This window comes from Asparagus officinalis, chromosome 4, assembly GCF_001876935.1.
Source record: "Asparagus officinalis chromosome 4, Aspof.V1, whole genome shotgun sequence".
NCBI lineage: Eukaryota > Viridiplantae > Streptophyta > Magnoliopsida > Asparagales > Asparagaceae > Asparagus > Asparagus officinalis.
This window is the reverse complement of record NC_033797.1, coordinates 118,388,162-118,404,664: the sequence shown is the minus strand read 5'-3', so window position 1 is coordinate 118,404,664 and position 16,503 is coordinate 118,388,162. Positions and strand designations below refer to the sequence as shown.

The 16,503-nt window shown below is 42.7% G+C and overlaps 1 protein-coding gene across 1 annotated transcript in view; it reads right to left on the bottom strand.

Moving 5' to 3' along the window:
* Nucleotides 15,799–16,503, bottom strand: part of LOC109839205 (T-complex protein 1 subunit eta-like) — a 7,642-nt gene continuing 6,937 nt past the window's right edge. Inside the window, exon 7 of the mRNA XM_020407632.1 lies at nt 15,799–15,812. Within this exon, the coding sequence (XP_020263221.1) occupies nt 15,799–15,812 (14 nt within the window). The remainder of the gene's footprint in view (nt 15,813–16,503) is intronic.

The window sequence follows — 16,503 nt, the reverse complement described above, 5'->3', positions numbered from 1 at the left end:
CCACCTATAGGTGGCTCGGCCAAAGCCGAGCCACATAGGTGGCTCGGGCCCAGATCTGTGCGCGGGCACAGTTCAGAGAGCCTATAAATAGGCCCCCCGGCCGAAACCAAGCCACCTCTAGGTGGCTCGGCCAAGGCCGAGCCACCTTGAGGTGGCTCGGTGTGTCGGCCACCTGTGCGCGGGCACAGTGAAGGTGGCCTATAAATAGGAGAGGTGGTTCATTTGTTCAAAGGTTGGATTTTTTGGAGGCGAAGCTCTGCTGGATTGAAGACTCAGATCTAAAAAAGATCCAAGCTTTGGGACTTCGAGGACTTGTTCTTCCAGATCTGGTGCTCGGCGATCGTCAACGCCAAATAAGGCAAGAGTTCGAGAGGATCGGATCTCAGATCTACGCAGGCATACTCCGGATCAAAGCTTGGTCTTTGATCCCGAGAATTAAAGGCTACTATTTCCTTGGCGAAATAGTACCCTCGGCTATTATTTCCTTGGTGAAATAATACCCGTCATACTGCGTAGATCCGACCGGATCTAGATCTCGCGGTGGTCCACGGATAAACCCCGGCACAGGCGAAGAACCCACAAAGCGAGCGACCGCAAAACAGGAGATCGTGATTTGTTCGACAAAAGAGAAAAGTTGTAATTTTTATTTCCTTTTTTGATCTCGTTGTAACCGGATCTTATAAAAAGACCGGATCTTTGTAATCGATAAACTTTTACAAGAGTGTGCAATGGAATCAATGAAGAAAGATATGATTTTTCCCGCGAACAATCTAGCTCCTGTTTTGCGGTCGCTCGCTTTGTGGGTTCTTCGCCTGCGCCGGGGTTTATCTGTGGACCACCGCGAGATCTAGATCCGGTCGGATCTACGCAGTATGATGGGTATTATTTCGCCAAGGAAATAATAGCCGAGGGTACTATTTCGCCAAGGAAATAGTAGCCTTTAATTCTCGGGATCAAAGACCAAGCTTTGATCCGGAGTACGCCTGCGTAGATCTGAGATCCGGTCCTCTCGAACTCTTGCCTTATTTGGCGTTGACGATCGCCGAGCACCAAATCTGGATGATCAAGTCCTCGAAGTCCCAAAGCTTGGATCTTTTTTTAGATCTGAGTCTTCAATCCAGCAGGGCTTCGCCTCCAAAAATTCCAACCCCTGAACAAATGAACCAAGCCCCCTATTTATAGGCACTCTGAACTGTACCCGGGCACAGATCTGGCCGGCCACCTATAGGTGGCTCGGCTCCCTAGTGAGGTTTGCGAGTTTGAAACCAATAATGATTTATATAGCTTGGCCGAGCCACCTATAGGTGGCTCGGTTTTGGCCGAGCCCCTATAGGTATTTGGGTTCCGTCTTTCAGTTCTGTTCGTGATTCGGTTGTGTGGTTGATTTAGACTCTGATTCGTTGATCTGATTTGGCAGTAAATCCGATTCCTGATTTGGCAGTAAATCCACTTCTATGTCCGAGTCCGAAACTGATCTTGATTCGATCTTGATTCGTCCGAGTCTACCCTTGGTTGGATGACTCGTTGACTCTTCGAACCCGTTAACTTGATTCCGCACGTGAATGGATTTATTCCGTTGCTTGCGTGCGATTCGTTAACCTCGTTGCCTCGTTGGTTCGTCGGTTCGTGCTGAGCCGTATTAAGGGACCTTTAAGCAATTTTATACGCCTACATCTCTCATGCACACTAGAAACATTATTGATTATGATTTTGTTTGAGTGCAAGTTGGGGACCTTTTTGTTTGCATAGAAGCAGCGGTTACTTTTGGTACTTTTAAGAAAAAAATCTCTTTTCTTTTTTTTAAATCTACTTTTGATATTTTCTTAACTGCAGTTGAGACTCCTCTTAACATCCCTAGTTTTTAAATAATCTGCACCTTAAGACTCAGAAGTAGCTTGAAATGTACATGAGTTCATAGGAAAATTAGCTTTGTATTAACTCTCCCTTTATCATGTATTAAATACCTCCTAACAATATTTATAATTGCTATCTAGTCAAAACAATTATGAAAAGGAAGAATCATAAATTCATTATTTCAATGAGTGAAATAGATAAAAAGAAATTTACTTCCATTTCTTTCTATTTCATAATTTTAAAACTTATTTATTTGATTTACTTCTTACTTATAATACTTTTATTAACCAAATGAGCTTGAAAGATAATTTTTATTGATAATAATGTAGAGTTTAATCAAATTTTGTGAACCTCACGCATAAACCATTGGAGGGAACAAGTAGAAAGGATGCTACATGAGGAGAGTACTACTATGAGAATGTTGGGGGAGCTTATTTATAGACGTTCTTAGCCTATGTTAGATTTCAGTGGTTTTTACTTTTATGATAAAAATTTTATAAATATATGGATACAAAAGTCATTTACTTGGTCAAATCTAGCTTATTTAGATGAATTTAAGCTACTTCGATTTAAAAATAAGCCCTCCCAAACACCATGTATGAACACGGAAAGAACAAAATAAAACATAATATTTGTAGACTCTTTCTGATCACGAAATTGGGCAATAGAAACACCATTTCTCACCTCATACTAGTTTTCCATTTAACGATTATGACTTGGTATGGATGAAAGATAAGGACGAGCGCATTTAACAAGATATATGATCCTAATTATACTGGAAATGTATTATAACTTTCTAGATATTAGTATAATGCACGTGCTTTGCACGTGAATACTCATCCTATATTAATATTATGAACTTCTTTTGTGAATTAAAAAAAAATAAAGATTTGAAATCTACTAAAAATAAAGATTTAAAACTAGTATAGATACCTAATATCATCAATTACATATTATTTATCAGTTGTGTCAATTTCAAGCAATTTCTGAATTTTGTAGCTCTAGTTTTTTATTCAAACTGATAGCTTGTTCTACGATGGCAGTGAACAAGACAACAATATTGTGCAATTTTAGGTTATTGTTATCTTGAATCCAACATAAACCTGAGTTGTACAACTAATGAATTATAAACATTTTATGGAAGAATTGTAAATGCGTGAATCGCAACATGTTTCATATTAGTTGGACTACAAATAGAAAAGCTTGGTCGATCCTGAACCCTCATAATAACCATCCAATATTCCTTTGCTAGAGATCTAGACCTCTCATCTCCTACTCTTGCACTCTTTTCAAAATTCCTATAAAATCTAAATTCATGCAAATATATCTCAATGTGTTTGAGCCTCATCAAAACTATAAAGGGTGTGAATCACCATCACCCTTTAAAACATTACATAAGGGCACTTGATATTAAAAATATCTTATGGACCCTCAGTTGAAAGCCAAGTTGACCTGTTAGTAACATGAAAAATAGTTGCTACCTTTTTTGTTGTGTGTCCACATTTCGGCCTTGACAATATAGCACTTGAGATCATTGAGCACTACTTCGAGTACTTCTAGTAGAAGCCTGGGCCTGTCAGTGGTCAGTGCTCATGATCTCAATAATAGTCTTTATACAGCAAAATGCTTACATGAGTTTCTTTGAATGGAGGGAAGGAAATATAGATCTTCTCAATGGACTGATATCAAAGTAAATTACAAATAATAGTAAGATATGATTGTATATATAAGCATATAAAAACCAAGGCTATAGAGGATTATAAGGGTTTCTCTCTTCTCCTTTATTGATGTGGTGGAGATCGTGCCACATTGCTGTATATGAGAGAATCCTCTCATATGACATATAATATTTATTGTTCTCATAAAGGATATTGCTCTAGTGTACCAAGGAAAAAAGAATTTAGAAGTATGAGATGAACATGATTTAAATCTATCAATATGTACATAATTCAACTGAGGAATAAAGTTCCTTACATGATTATATTTGTTAAAATATGCATATATATGAGCTAGTTAGTTTGCATATATAATATTTAAATTTCAAGAGATGAATAGCTTACTATTTGTATACATTATATATGACCTCTTTATCCAAACTTTGTTCCTATATCTATCTATGATATTAAACAGTAAAAATAATATTTAGCTACAATTCTGAACATGAACTTGTATACATGCATATGCTTTAGATCTAGGCTATGGGCTTACCCTTTACTGTCATGAACCCACCTTCATCTGAAGATATATAGGGTTTAATTATGATCAGATTCAAGCCAGTGAAGTTCTGGATAATGAACTTCTAAGAGAATCTCATGTTTGTTCGAACTGTTCACCTAAGTGGAAAGAAAGATTGTAAACATGAATATTTAGGCAACTAAATAGTAAATTTAGTACAAATCAAAGCAAGGAGGATATAATTTTTCCCAAATTACTATCACATTATCATAATAATCATTAGCAATCACAACCTTTCATCATAAAAAGAAATGGATATGTATGAGATACATGAAATAAATACATAACAAAAATTCTCTTAAAAACTCAAAACTATGGCGGGTGAGAAAGAGATAAGAGGAGAGGTTTTATTACAACATAATAGATGTATGGAAGTGAAATAAGGGTCACCGCTTTTTAACCACATATATCAATATTAGTCCACATGATATTAGCATAAAAAACAAAACAATAAAATATATTTAAAAAGTCTACAACATGCATGGGCAACATATTTGCATCTTAGAAATAAAGGATGATGTCATGACTCTCCTCTTCCTCCTTGACTGCATTTCACATGTTAAAGATTATTTAAGGCTATTTGATCCCCCCTAAATATTGACGATGTAGTTTGATGAGACGTTTATAGAAAAGAAAAGGAATGTTACGATATAAGAATTTAAAGAGATGAAGAATTATATTTGTGATTAGTCATGAGGATATTAAAGATGATTAGTGGAGATAATGGATGAGTGAATAGTTGTACATTAATGAGAAATTATTAAGAGTTCTAATGGAATGATACTATGTACATTATTGTATATGCATAGATATATAAAGTTGGAATTATTAAATTTAAGAGGGATAGAAAGGGCATTTAAAAGTTTTAACACTCCAAACCTCTTTTATATGTAGTATAGATATACATATAGATTGTTGCATTTATTCTCGTAATCTCGTATATCTACTACCATATAATAGGCCTATGGGGATGGTTGTTTAAGTGCGGTTTAAAATCGTTCCCGTTTTGATCTAAGGGAACGGTTCTAACCATCACAAAGAGTAAAGCGTGGGTCTTGAATTAGGCTTGCAATAAAATTTTGTAATGGGCTAAAGACACGGTTTTGTTATGGGCATATGTTCGCGCACAAACTTTAACCAAAAAGAAAATGAAATTTTCTCTCATAATAACCGCTTTCAGCCCAATCAAAACAAATCCCCAACCTCGCGACCTCGCTGAGCTCTAGGGCTTTTTCGCCTCGTTGTCGATCTCCTCTTTCGTCTGTCACCTCTCCTCGACGGAGCAAGATCCGCCACCTCTCGTTTGCCTCGTCCGCTGAGCATCTCGACCTTGTTTCTCTCGTCTTCTCGGCTGCCCTTGCCCCCCACCAACCGCCACCTCTCGTTGAATTCCCCTCGTTCGACATCTCCGCTTGTTCGTCGACTTTAAGTCCATCCCCTCTCCAGCATCCTATGATTGGGTACTTATTTCTCTCCTTTTCAATCATCAAACCCGTTGGATTTCAATTTTTCCTTTTTTTCTCTATTTAACAAGATTTTATTTAACTTTACAAATTACGCTTTGTTGTCTCGGTTGATCTTTAAAATTGGTTGAAAATTCTACATCTTTACTTGACAAGGTAAATCCTCAAATTCAAATTAGTTTATTTTCTTAATTTCGTTCAAATTAATTTGATTTGACCATTGAGGCACTGTTTTTGACATAGGGGCTGTTTGGTTCCTGTTTTTTGGGTGGTAAAAATGGAGAAAGCTGTCAAAAATGTCAGCTTTTTAGCAGCTTTCCCCCAAAATCACCTCTTAAAAAGATGATTTTGGGGGAAAGCTGCCAAAAAACTGACATTTTTAACAGCTTTCTCCTTTTTTACCACCTAAAAAAACCTATCCAAACAGCCCCATAATGTTGCATGCAAGTGACTACCTTTGACTAATTTGAGCTAAGTAATTGAGGAAATAGTAGGTGATCATGTCAGTATTTCCTATTTCTGTATTTTCTAGCACTACATCAGTGTCCTGAGTTTATTTCCCCCAAAATCACCTCTTAAAAAGGTGATTTTGGGGGAAAGCTGCCAAAAAGCTGATATTTTTGGCAGCTTTCTCCTTTTTTACCACCTAAAAAAACCTATCCAAACAGCCCCATAATGTTGCATGCAAGTGACTACCTTTGACTAATTTGAGCTAAGTAATTGAGGAAATAGTAGGTGATCATGTCAGTATTTCCTATTTCTGTATTTTCTAGCACTACATCAGTGTCCTGAGTTTATTTCTGTGTTATAAGATCTTATTAATTTCTAGCAGTGCGTCAATGTATTTTCATTGATATGTGATACAATGTATGTTTTATTATGCAGTGCATCAATGTATTTCCATCAATATGTCAATATATTTTTTTTTCCTCCATCAAATGCAAGTTATGGATAGAACATAAATATCTTTGGTATGCACTCTAATTTATGTGTTATCTAGGGCTTTCCTTCTTAACTTTTAGTGAGGTTGAAGAGCTGATTCATGTCAAAAACGTAAATATTTTTTGTATGCAATCTAATTTATTTGTTAACTGGGGCTTTCCCTCTTAACTTGGTGTTAGCGGGGAAAATCGTTTTCATTGACGTCATTGTTTTCTTAAGCAACAGTTTATCAGTTACAAATGATCTGGTCTTTTTATAAGATCCGGTTACAACAAAATCAAAGAAAAAAGAAAATCTTAAAAGATTACAACTTTCCTTTTCTCGAACAAATCACAAGATCCTATTTTGCGGTCTCTTGCTTGTGTGGGTTCTTTGCCTGCGCCGGGAATAATCCGTTGACCACCGCGCGATCTTGATCTGGTTAGATCTACACGGTATGATGGGTGTTATTTTATGAAGAAAATAACAGCCGAGGCAATTATTTCACCAAGGAAATAATAGCCCTAAGTAATCAAAATCGACCAAGCAAAATCGATACTCTTCTCGGGATCCAAAAACCAAGTTTTGATCCGGAGGATGACCGTGTGGATCTCAGATCTGATCTCTCTCGAACTCCTGCCTTATTTGACGTGGATGATCGCCAAGAACCAGATCTAAAAAGTCTGAGTCTTCAAAGCTCCAAAACTCCGAAGTTCAGTTCTCAATCCGGCAGAGTTTCACCTCAAAAGTTCCAAGTGCTCTAAAAAATAAGCCCTCCTTCTCTATTTATAGGCATTTCAATCCAGATCTGGGCTCAGATCTGGGCCCAGATCTGGGTGGCTCGGTCACCGAGCCACGCCACCTAGGTGGCTTGGCCTTGGCCCGAGCACCACGGCTTGGTGCTCGGTTTTGCGCCAAGCCACAAGTGGTGGCTCGGCTTGCACGAGCCACAAGTGCCACCAAGTGGTGGCTCGGCCACCGAGCCACCTAGAGGTGGCTAGGTGGCTCGGTTTTGGCCGAGCCCTCCCGGTGTTTGGTTTTGCCGTTTTTTCTGATCTCGCGGTTTATCGGAACTTCATTGTTGATCTGGACTCTGATTTGGCAGTCTGGATCCTGATTTGGCAGTAAATCCGCTTTGGTGTTCGAGTTCGAGTCCGCTCCCGATGTTGTTTGATGCGGTGGACTCTACGGTTGGATGACTCGTTGTTTCATCAACCCGTTAGCTTGATTGGGCACGTGATTGGATGTATTCTGTTGTTTGCGTACGGTTCGTTAACCTCGTCGCCTCGTTAATCCGCTTCGTCGCGTGTCACTTGGCTTCGGTGTTGTGGTTTAATGACCATGCTTGGATATATCGCCCGATGGTTCGTTGGTTTGTCGAATCACCATGCCGAGCTGTGTTAAGGGACCTATAAGCATTTTTATACGCCTACAGATACCCCCTCCAAAGTATTTCAGCCTTATTCCTTTATAGAAGAGTCTAGAATACTTTGGATATGATTGTCCCAACCTTCAATCGGTGTGACGGGACCTTGGAATGGCTTCTATTCTCGATTCTTTTAATCCTCCAGGCTATTCGGTGCTTTGTTGAATGTCTGCAAGGGTTCCGGTGCTGCATTTATTGTCTGACCGTTGTCGGAATTTTGAACTTGAAGTCAATTCCTGATTTTCTGATCTTTAGCTTGTGTTTGTTGTTTCAACATAGAACTGACCATCAATTGTTGGCGTTGAGTCTTCATTCGCAACGCGTTGTCTGGCGTTTGACACAGTTTATACTCGTACTTCTGCTGGAGTCTTGAGAAGCAGTTTTTACTCTTATACTTTTCGGAGTGTTGTTGAGTTATCCTTAAGAATATTTTTAGAAAAATACTCTCCAGAAACTTCTCAACAAAATAGGGAATAGTTTATACTTGTATACCTTATTGGAGTACTAAGAATGAGCTGAACCGGCCCAATAATGACCCAAAAAAGACAGTAATTAGGCTCAAAAAATCTTTCGACCCTTCCGAATATATGGGAGAGGAATGAATAAATAAGGGACTGAACCGTCAGTCGATTTGAAGTCGTTTCAACACTCGGTTCAGCTCCAATTTGAATTTTGGTTCAAATCTGGTTCAAACTGGTTCAGAACTGGTTCAACCTGGTTCAGGACTGGTTTAGCCTGGTTCAGCCTGGTCTGGTCTGGTTCAGCCTCATTTGAACTGATTTATCCTGGTCTGGTCTGGTTCAACCTGGTCTGGTCCGGTTCAAGGCTGGTTCAACACTATAAAAGAGCCTCTTTTTCTTCTCTTTAGGGCCGGCCCCCCTTCTCCCCTTTTTTGAAGTTTTCTTTTCCCTCGTGCATCTTTTCTCCTTCAAACCTTCAAATTTGTCTTAGATCTATCTTTCCTTTTGATCTTAGACTGAAAAATCCTTCAAAATCTCCATATATAAAGTTTCTCTCAGGCCCCTCGAGCACGTGGTTCGAGCCTCTTTCAAGATCTGATTTTTTGTCGGATCCTCGAGCTTTTCCTCAGGTAAATCCTCCATAATTTTGGCATATTTTATGTTTAGTTCAGTATATGAATTTGTGGGATTGCATATGAGGGTTAGGGTTTGTGATTTGACGCCTCGAGCTCATATTTTAGGGGGTAGAATTTGGAGATCTTAGGGGTTTAATTGTAATAAAGAGGGGCTAAAATTTTAGGGTTAGAGTTTGTCACCCTAACTAAAATTTTTTCTGTATCTGATCCTCTGATTTACTTTGCAGATCACCATGTCGCATATCCCGAGAGGTCAATCCCCTACTGCGTCGGCTGATGGCGTTCTTCCCTCGTATGCTGGTGAGCTCTTTTTTGGCGTATTTTGAAATTTGTAGATTAATCCTTTTTCCCCGTTTTGTTCTCCTTGGTGAGACAATTGGGAAGAGCCTTGATTCTCCTTGGTGAGGATTGACGCTTTAAAAGATAGGTTTTGCTTGGTCAAAACCATATCTCAAATGAAGGATACCAGCTCTGTTCAGCCTCTCAGGAAGACTGACTTTTTGTTTGGTGACTCTGTTAGAGATCCTGATGCAGTGTTTATTGACGCCGAGCAGTGGCTTCATAAAGATGACGGTGGTTTTCTATATTTGCCTAAGATTCCTCGACACCGCTCATTGACTGAGCTCAGGCATCAGGCCGTGACACGGGAGATGTCATGGCGCTTGATGGAGGAGCACGAGAGTATTCACTGTGGCTATATTACTCATCAGGCAGCTCCTGGTTCGAGCAGGAGTCATATCATTGGATTGCGTCCTGGAGTATTAGGGCTGGATACACCGCCGCGTAACGAATTTCTTGCTTCTGCTTCCACCTTGAAGAATCGTCTCGCCGACTTAGGACGGGAGATGCCTGCGATGCGCCATAGATTCTATGGCTGGGTCCATTCTTTAGACAAGCTTTGGTGGGCTCGTATGACGAAGTACGTCTTAAGCCGATGGAGCGAGGAGTTTCACGCTTGTGATCTATATGCAGCTATTCGTTCCACCATGTATGGTTTACCCGTCAGCGCTAAACATTTCTTCGCTTTGTGCGAGCTCTATAACCCGGATTCGAACACTTTTCTGACTAGGCATGGAGAGTTGGGCTTGGCTCTTCATAAAATGAACAAGATTTCTGGTTTGCCCATGGGTCAGATGCTATATCAGGAGTACTTTCCCTCCAACCATGAATTGAGTCAGCTGAAGGACCGCATGCCCGACCGCTATGAGACTTTGTGGGATCTCACATGTCACTACCATATTGCCTTGGCGCAGTCTGAGCCTTTAGCGAAGAGGACTAAGTCACATGTGAGCCTCAAACAGTTTGCGTGTTATTTGTTCAGAAATCTAGAGAGCAATTCTGGTGAGGCTATTTGTGAGCTGGTAACGCTTACTCCTTCAGAGGTTAATGGTCTGCTGAAGAAGATTGACACTCACTCCTATACCTGTAGGCATCGAAAATTGCCTATAGGTCTCCACGAACGGTTCAGTGTTAAAGAGCGACGATGAACATCACTATCCGATCCACAGGAGTCCAATTGACGTCGATGAACGATTGAAGTGAATCGACGAACTACGTGAGCTGGTAGGATTTCGGAACAACGAAGACCCGGGCCAATCGGGAACCCGACGTTGTTCACAAAAAGGACAATGCCCTTCATGTCTCGATCACTCTACAGATAGTCCAACCACTAGAGCGGATCAAACTCTTCGTCAAGTATCCAACGCACTTGGAATCACTCAAATCCGAGTTCGGACGAAGAATTTACGGCGAAAACAATTAAACATACGCAACGGAGCGTCTCAGGCTGAGTTGAGACACCCGGGGTGTCTCGGGAAAGTCGAAACACCCCAGGGGTGTCTAGGAAAAGCCTAGACACCCCAGGGGTGTCTCGGCCCCCTAGACCCCCCCTACACACTCGCCGAGACACCCAGGGGTGTCTAGGCTTTTCCTAGACATCCCAGGGGTGTCTAGGCACCCTATGTGCTCCCATTGCCTATAAATAGCCCCCTAAGGCCTCATTTTTGAAGATCTGGATTTTTGGAAAAGTTGGCGAAGCCCTGCTGCAGTGAAGAGTAGTCGAGCGCTTCAACAGAGGAGTGGTCTTCATCAGAGTCTTCATCACCCGTCCCCCCTTTCCTTAGTATTACCCTTCGCCGGTAATCACTAAGAAGAGCAGATATCTCGTTTTAGCCGAGATAGACGCTTCAGGCTTCTAGATCTCACGCGGATCGACGAAGCTCTGTCCGATTTTTCGGAAACAGATCCGAGTGCCAGGTAGTCCACGGATATCAACGTCCCCGTCACAGGCAAAAGACCCACGCAAGCAGAAGACCGATAAACGATCTCTGCGTTTGTTTGAACGAGAGTTGTAACCTTTTTTTTTTGTTTTCATTGTGTAAGAGTTCTTTTTAATTTCATTGTAACGACTAAAGTTGTAATGAATACAGCAATGAATACAACAATTTTCGACGCAAATAAGCTGGCGACCACAGTGGGAGCCAACGGCCTTGCTGCCGAGGCCGTCGTGACGCAACCGACATTCAAGATCCGGGTGAATGAAGAGATTGAATACGAGTTCGATCAGCAAAAGTTTGAAGAGTACCTCTCTTCCTCCTCCAGATCCGCCTCTCCGAACAGGCGCAGGAAGGCATCCTCTTCCAGAAATGTTCGCGGGACCGTCGGCTCGAAGATCCAAGATCCCATTGCCGCCGCTGCACTCGCACCACGTGACGTCCCCGCGTCGTCCAACGTGGTCGAGACCGCAGATCTGGACTTCTCCTCCGCCAAAGAGATGGCTAATGAAGGTGCTCCAGCTGTGTCAAAGAGGACGCGCCAATGACGGCGCCAACGCCTTGCTCGTCAGTTGGCCAAGGCTTTGGAGCCGATGGACGGGATCCGCTACAATGAAGATCTCAAGTCCAGACAGCGCCAAGAGCAACAACGGCACATAACCAACTCCTTCTCCAAGGCAGAAACGAACGATTGGGTTCGTGTCATGAGGACTCGCTCAACCCTCGAAGAGCGAATCAAGAAGCGCCGTGCATTGCTTGCGCATGCCCGAGCTCTACTGCAGAAAGAGGAGGAGATGCAGAAAGAAGAGGCGGTCAAGAATCCGTCAAAACTCAAACAGGTATGGGTGCTAAAGGCAAAGCCAGCGCCTAAGACAAGAGCGGACGATGTTGCTGTCCAACCTTCATCAAATCCAGATCTCGTTCCCCTTGCCCCTGCACCTCCGGCGGAGTCAGGTAAGAACACGGATCCTTCAAGGTCCAGGGTTCCTTTGAAAGGTCGCCTCAGTCCTTTACCCAGGAACCGAGGTAAAGCACCTGTCAAGGAGCGATTGGGTCCGTTGAAAGGTCCCCAAATGATAAACTTGACTGGGGGTCGTACTAATCCCCCCAAGGAAGATAACTAAGGGAAAACCCCTATTGCCGACCGCATTGGGTTGCGTGTCGAAGTTCAAGAGCCCGTTAAGTTTTTACGCTCGCAAAAGCGTAGACTTGAACGAGTGACTTCTGAAAACACTAATAAAGCGTCATATCCCCAGAGGGAAACACATTCGTCTGATGATGATTGTGTTATACCTGGGAAGTCATGCCAACACTCTATGGGTTGCTCCAGTTATCAAACTGATGAGTTGTACTATAGAGCTGCGGGTATGGATAAGTCTCGAAAGAGACACGCCAGAGATACAGATTCTCACTGTCCGTGTGCCAACATCATCAAAGCGGTATTGTCGGAATGCTGTTGTTCTAAAGCCCCAAGGAGAGTTTCGGTGTTCGAAAGAATTTCCATCTGAGACTAAGCCTAGGCGTTTCCGACGAAGAAGAAGGATAGTCGAAGACGGAGAATTTCCGAAGGTCACCACTAATATGGCCAGCAAAAGGGCATCGACAGGGGATAATCCCGAGTCAACTCCGCTAGTACCCTGGTATTTAACTCGTCTGCAGTCTGGAACCATTACACGAGGGACTTATAGTAGGGTTCGGACGAGATTACCGTCAGAAGACGAAGGATCAGATGCCTGCTCTGCGATTGCATCCGACAACACGGTATCCAGCGAGGGACAACCCCGCGAGGTACTCATGGTCAGCGCTGAACAAGTGACCAAGATGCTTGAAGATGCCCTGGCTAAGCAGAAGGAAGCTTTCAAATTCGAGATGGAGATGGCCGTGCAATAGATGAGAGAGATGCATGACCAGCAAATCGCGGCTCTTACAACTCATCAAGGAGAACCCACTCGACACAATCCTCATAATCAAGATGAGAATGAATGGGAAGGGAATAATGTCAACATAACTATTCCCCCTGTCAACAATGACAACGGAGGTGGTCCTGTAGATGATAATACAAAAGAGGACCACGTTACCTCTCCCCAAAGCCACTCGAAGATAGTAACGAGTGAAGACAGGAAGATGAAGGACTTGGAGAGCAAAATCAATGCGTTGATGAATGCTCAAGAAGTGAAAAGGTCCGGCATACCATGTCCATACCCAAGGGAGTGGGAATCAATTCCATATCCGGCAAAGTTCAATTTAATCAACTTTACGCCGTTTGATGGAAAGGGTTCCCCTACCCAACACTTAATATATTTTAAGTCTCATCTAGGAATCATTTCTGGGAATGAACCTCTTATGGTGCGGTCATTCGTCGGCACTCTTCGCGGAGCAGCCTTCGACTGGTATCGCCGTCTCAAGCCCGGGAGTATCAGCAGTTGGGACGACATGGAAGATATGTTTCTGACAAACTTCTTCGATGACGACACCGAAATCTCAATCGGTACACTATTCGATGAGAAGCAGAAGAATGGTGAGACGGTCGAAAAATGAATTGTAGGGATCCGGTCAGCGAAGATTTCATCCTCGAGACCTGTCATAACAATCTTTCATTGGACATCCTGGAAGCCATGGGAATGGCACCGCCGAAGACCTGGAAGGATCTGAAGGTGCGAGGAGAACGAGCCGAACGATTCCTTAAAAGGAAGAAGGCGGAAAGGGGTCAAATAGCAAATAGTGCTCCGCAACCAAATTTTGTCCCAAGGGGTAAAGGAAAAGCACATGCAAATGCCGTGGATGCGAATCAAACGTTCGAAGTGCAAGCGCAACCGCAACAGCAGCAGCAAAAGGCGCCTCAACAATCAAGGTGGCAACAGCAGACCCAGAAGCCAAAAGCCTCGGAGCCGAAGTTCCCAAAAGTTTATTCATTCAAAGAGGATGAAGTTCCCGGTATCTTCAAGTACCTCATTGAGAATAACAAGATCAAATTGCCTCCAATCCAGGATCAGAAAGATGCCAAGAGAATCAATGATTCAAAATACTGCGCATTCCATAGAGCGGTGCACCATCCTACCAAGGTGTGCTATGCCCTTAAGGACAAGATCCAAGCTCTAATCGATGTCGGGGTCATCACAATGAAGCAGTCGAAGGAGAAGAGAGTGGGAGCAAATGCGGTATCAATTAGCTTCGGTTCTGTTCCCTTAAACTGGTTCCAGCATGAACCAGTAATAAATGCAGCAGTAAAGACAGTGAACGATGATCCTCACAAGCAGCGCCAGAAAGGACTTGTGCCACACACAGCCCCTAATGGTGAGATTCTTTGGGTTCATCCAGATTTGATCGGAGATGAACAATGGACTGGATCCTCATCCAAGAAAAAGTCAAAAGGAAAAGGTAAGTCTTGTTATGGAGCTTCTGCTATTCCAGGAGAAGATGACGAAGAAATTCCCGCCTTCCCGCTTTCTGAAGATGAACAGGAGACCTTTGTAACCCGGAGTGGGAATGAGTATCACTACAAGTACCCGGATGCTTCCGAGCAATTAGGTACCAAAACCGCTCCTTCCAAGACATTGACAGAACTGGGCAGATTGGAAGAGATAAACCAGGAGATTCAAATATTTCATATCACTTTGATGTTATGACCCAATTGGCTAACATCCCAGTAAAAGTGACTCTACACGAGTTATCACGTCTCTCTAAAAACACTAGGGATGCGTTCAACATTACTCCTGACCAGCTCACTCAAATAGTTCAAGAAGCATTAATCAAGCAGAAAGAAGAATTTGAGGGTAAGATGGAATTGGCTATGCGACAAATAAGAGAGTTGCAAGCTAAAAGGTGTAAATTTCCTAAATCGGATCATCAAGCTGGATCTAGCTGTTGCGTTACCCCGATCACGCCTATTCTGGATAGGACAAATAACAATGGTCCAAATTTGAATATGGTTGTCAAGACTGATTCACCCCTCGATAACACTGGGGGTGGTACGACCAGATCCTTCAATAACACTGGGGGTGGCCCAATTCCTACTTCTCGACATCATGAAAGTGAAGACGAAAAGCAGAAGGAAGTCGAGTCTGTCACCACCTCGACTAGACGCTATCCTAAAAGAAAGAGGGTCGAGGAAAGCCAATCAGAGTTCGTACCCAGGTTCGCTGCTGATCAAACGTCACAACGACAGCCGTGGGAGCGACCACCGCAACAGTCACTTCAGATACAACGATACTCTTTCAAGGATGATGAGGTTCCAGCCATCCTCAAGTACCTCCTAAGGATCGACAAAATCAAGCTCCCACCTATTAAAAGCCAGGAGGAAGCCAGCGGGAGTTTAGACCCAAAATATTGTGAATACCACAGGAGGATCCATCATCCCACCAAGACTTGTATCACTCTCAAGAATACAATACAGGCCTTAGTTGAAGCCGGCGTCTCAACGGCAGAACAAACCGAATGAGAATGACCACCACACTCCGACAAGTATACGAGTATAAACTGCTTCTTTCAAAACTCCAACAGGTATATGAGTATAAACTGTTTCCTTTGTATCTAACGGGAAGTTCCTGGAGAACATCATACGTGATATTCTTAAGGATAACCCGATATCAATTGCTTATTGAATCAGTCTCTTGAAGTTTTGATGATTCTCAGCAAATTTGAACCCAAATGGGAGGGACCATTCGTAGTGGAGGCAGTCTACTCGAGTGGCGCATATCGCCTTGTCACCAAGGACGGTGACCGGCTTATGATACAGATAAACGGCAAGTTCCTGAAAAAATACTATCCTTAGTATCTTCGGGATAACCAATGCACCGGGAAGTTCCCGGAAGAATACCACATGGGTATTCTTAGGTGTAGGCATATAAAATTGCTTATAGGTCCCCTAGCATAGCTCGGCACAAACCGACGAACCAACGAGGCGACAAGATCGACGAATCGCACAGAAGCGACGGAATGCATCCATACGCGTTCGGAATCAAGCCAAGTGTTAAGGAATCAACGAGTCATCCAACCGAGAACAGACTCGGACGAATCGCGATCGAATCAAGATCAGTTTCGGACTCGAACTCAGAAGCGGATTTACTGCCAAATCAGGAATCTGACTTACTGCCAAATCAGATCATCAAATCAGAGTCTCAAGTCAACCGAAACACGGACAAACGAGACAACGCAAAACGACAAAAGTCAAACACCCGCGGGGGCTCGGCCAAAAGCCGAGCCACCTCAAGGTGGCTCGGCCTTAGCCGAGCCACC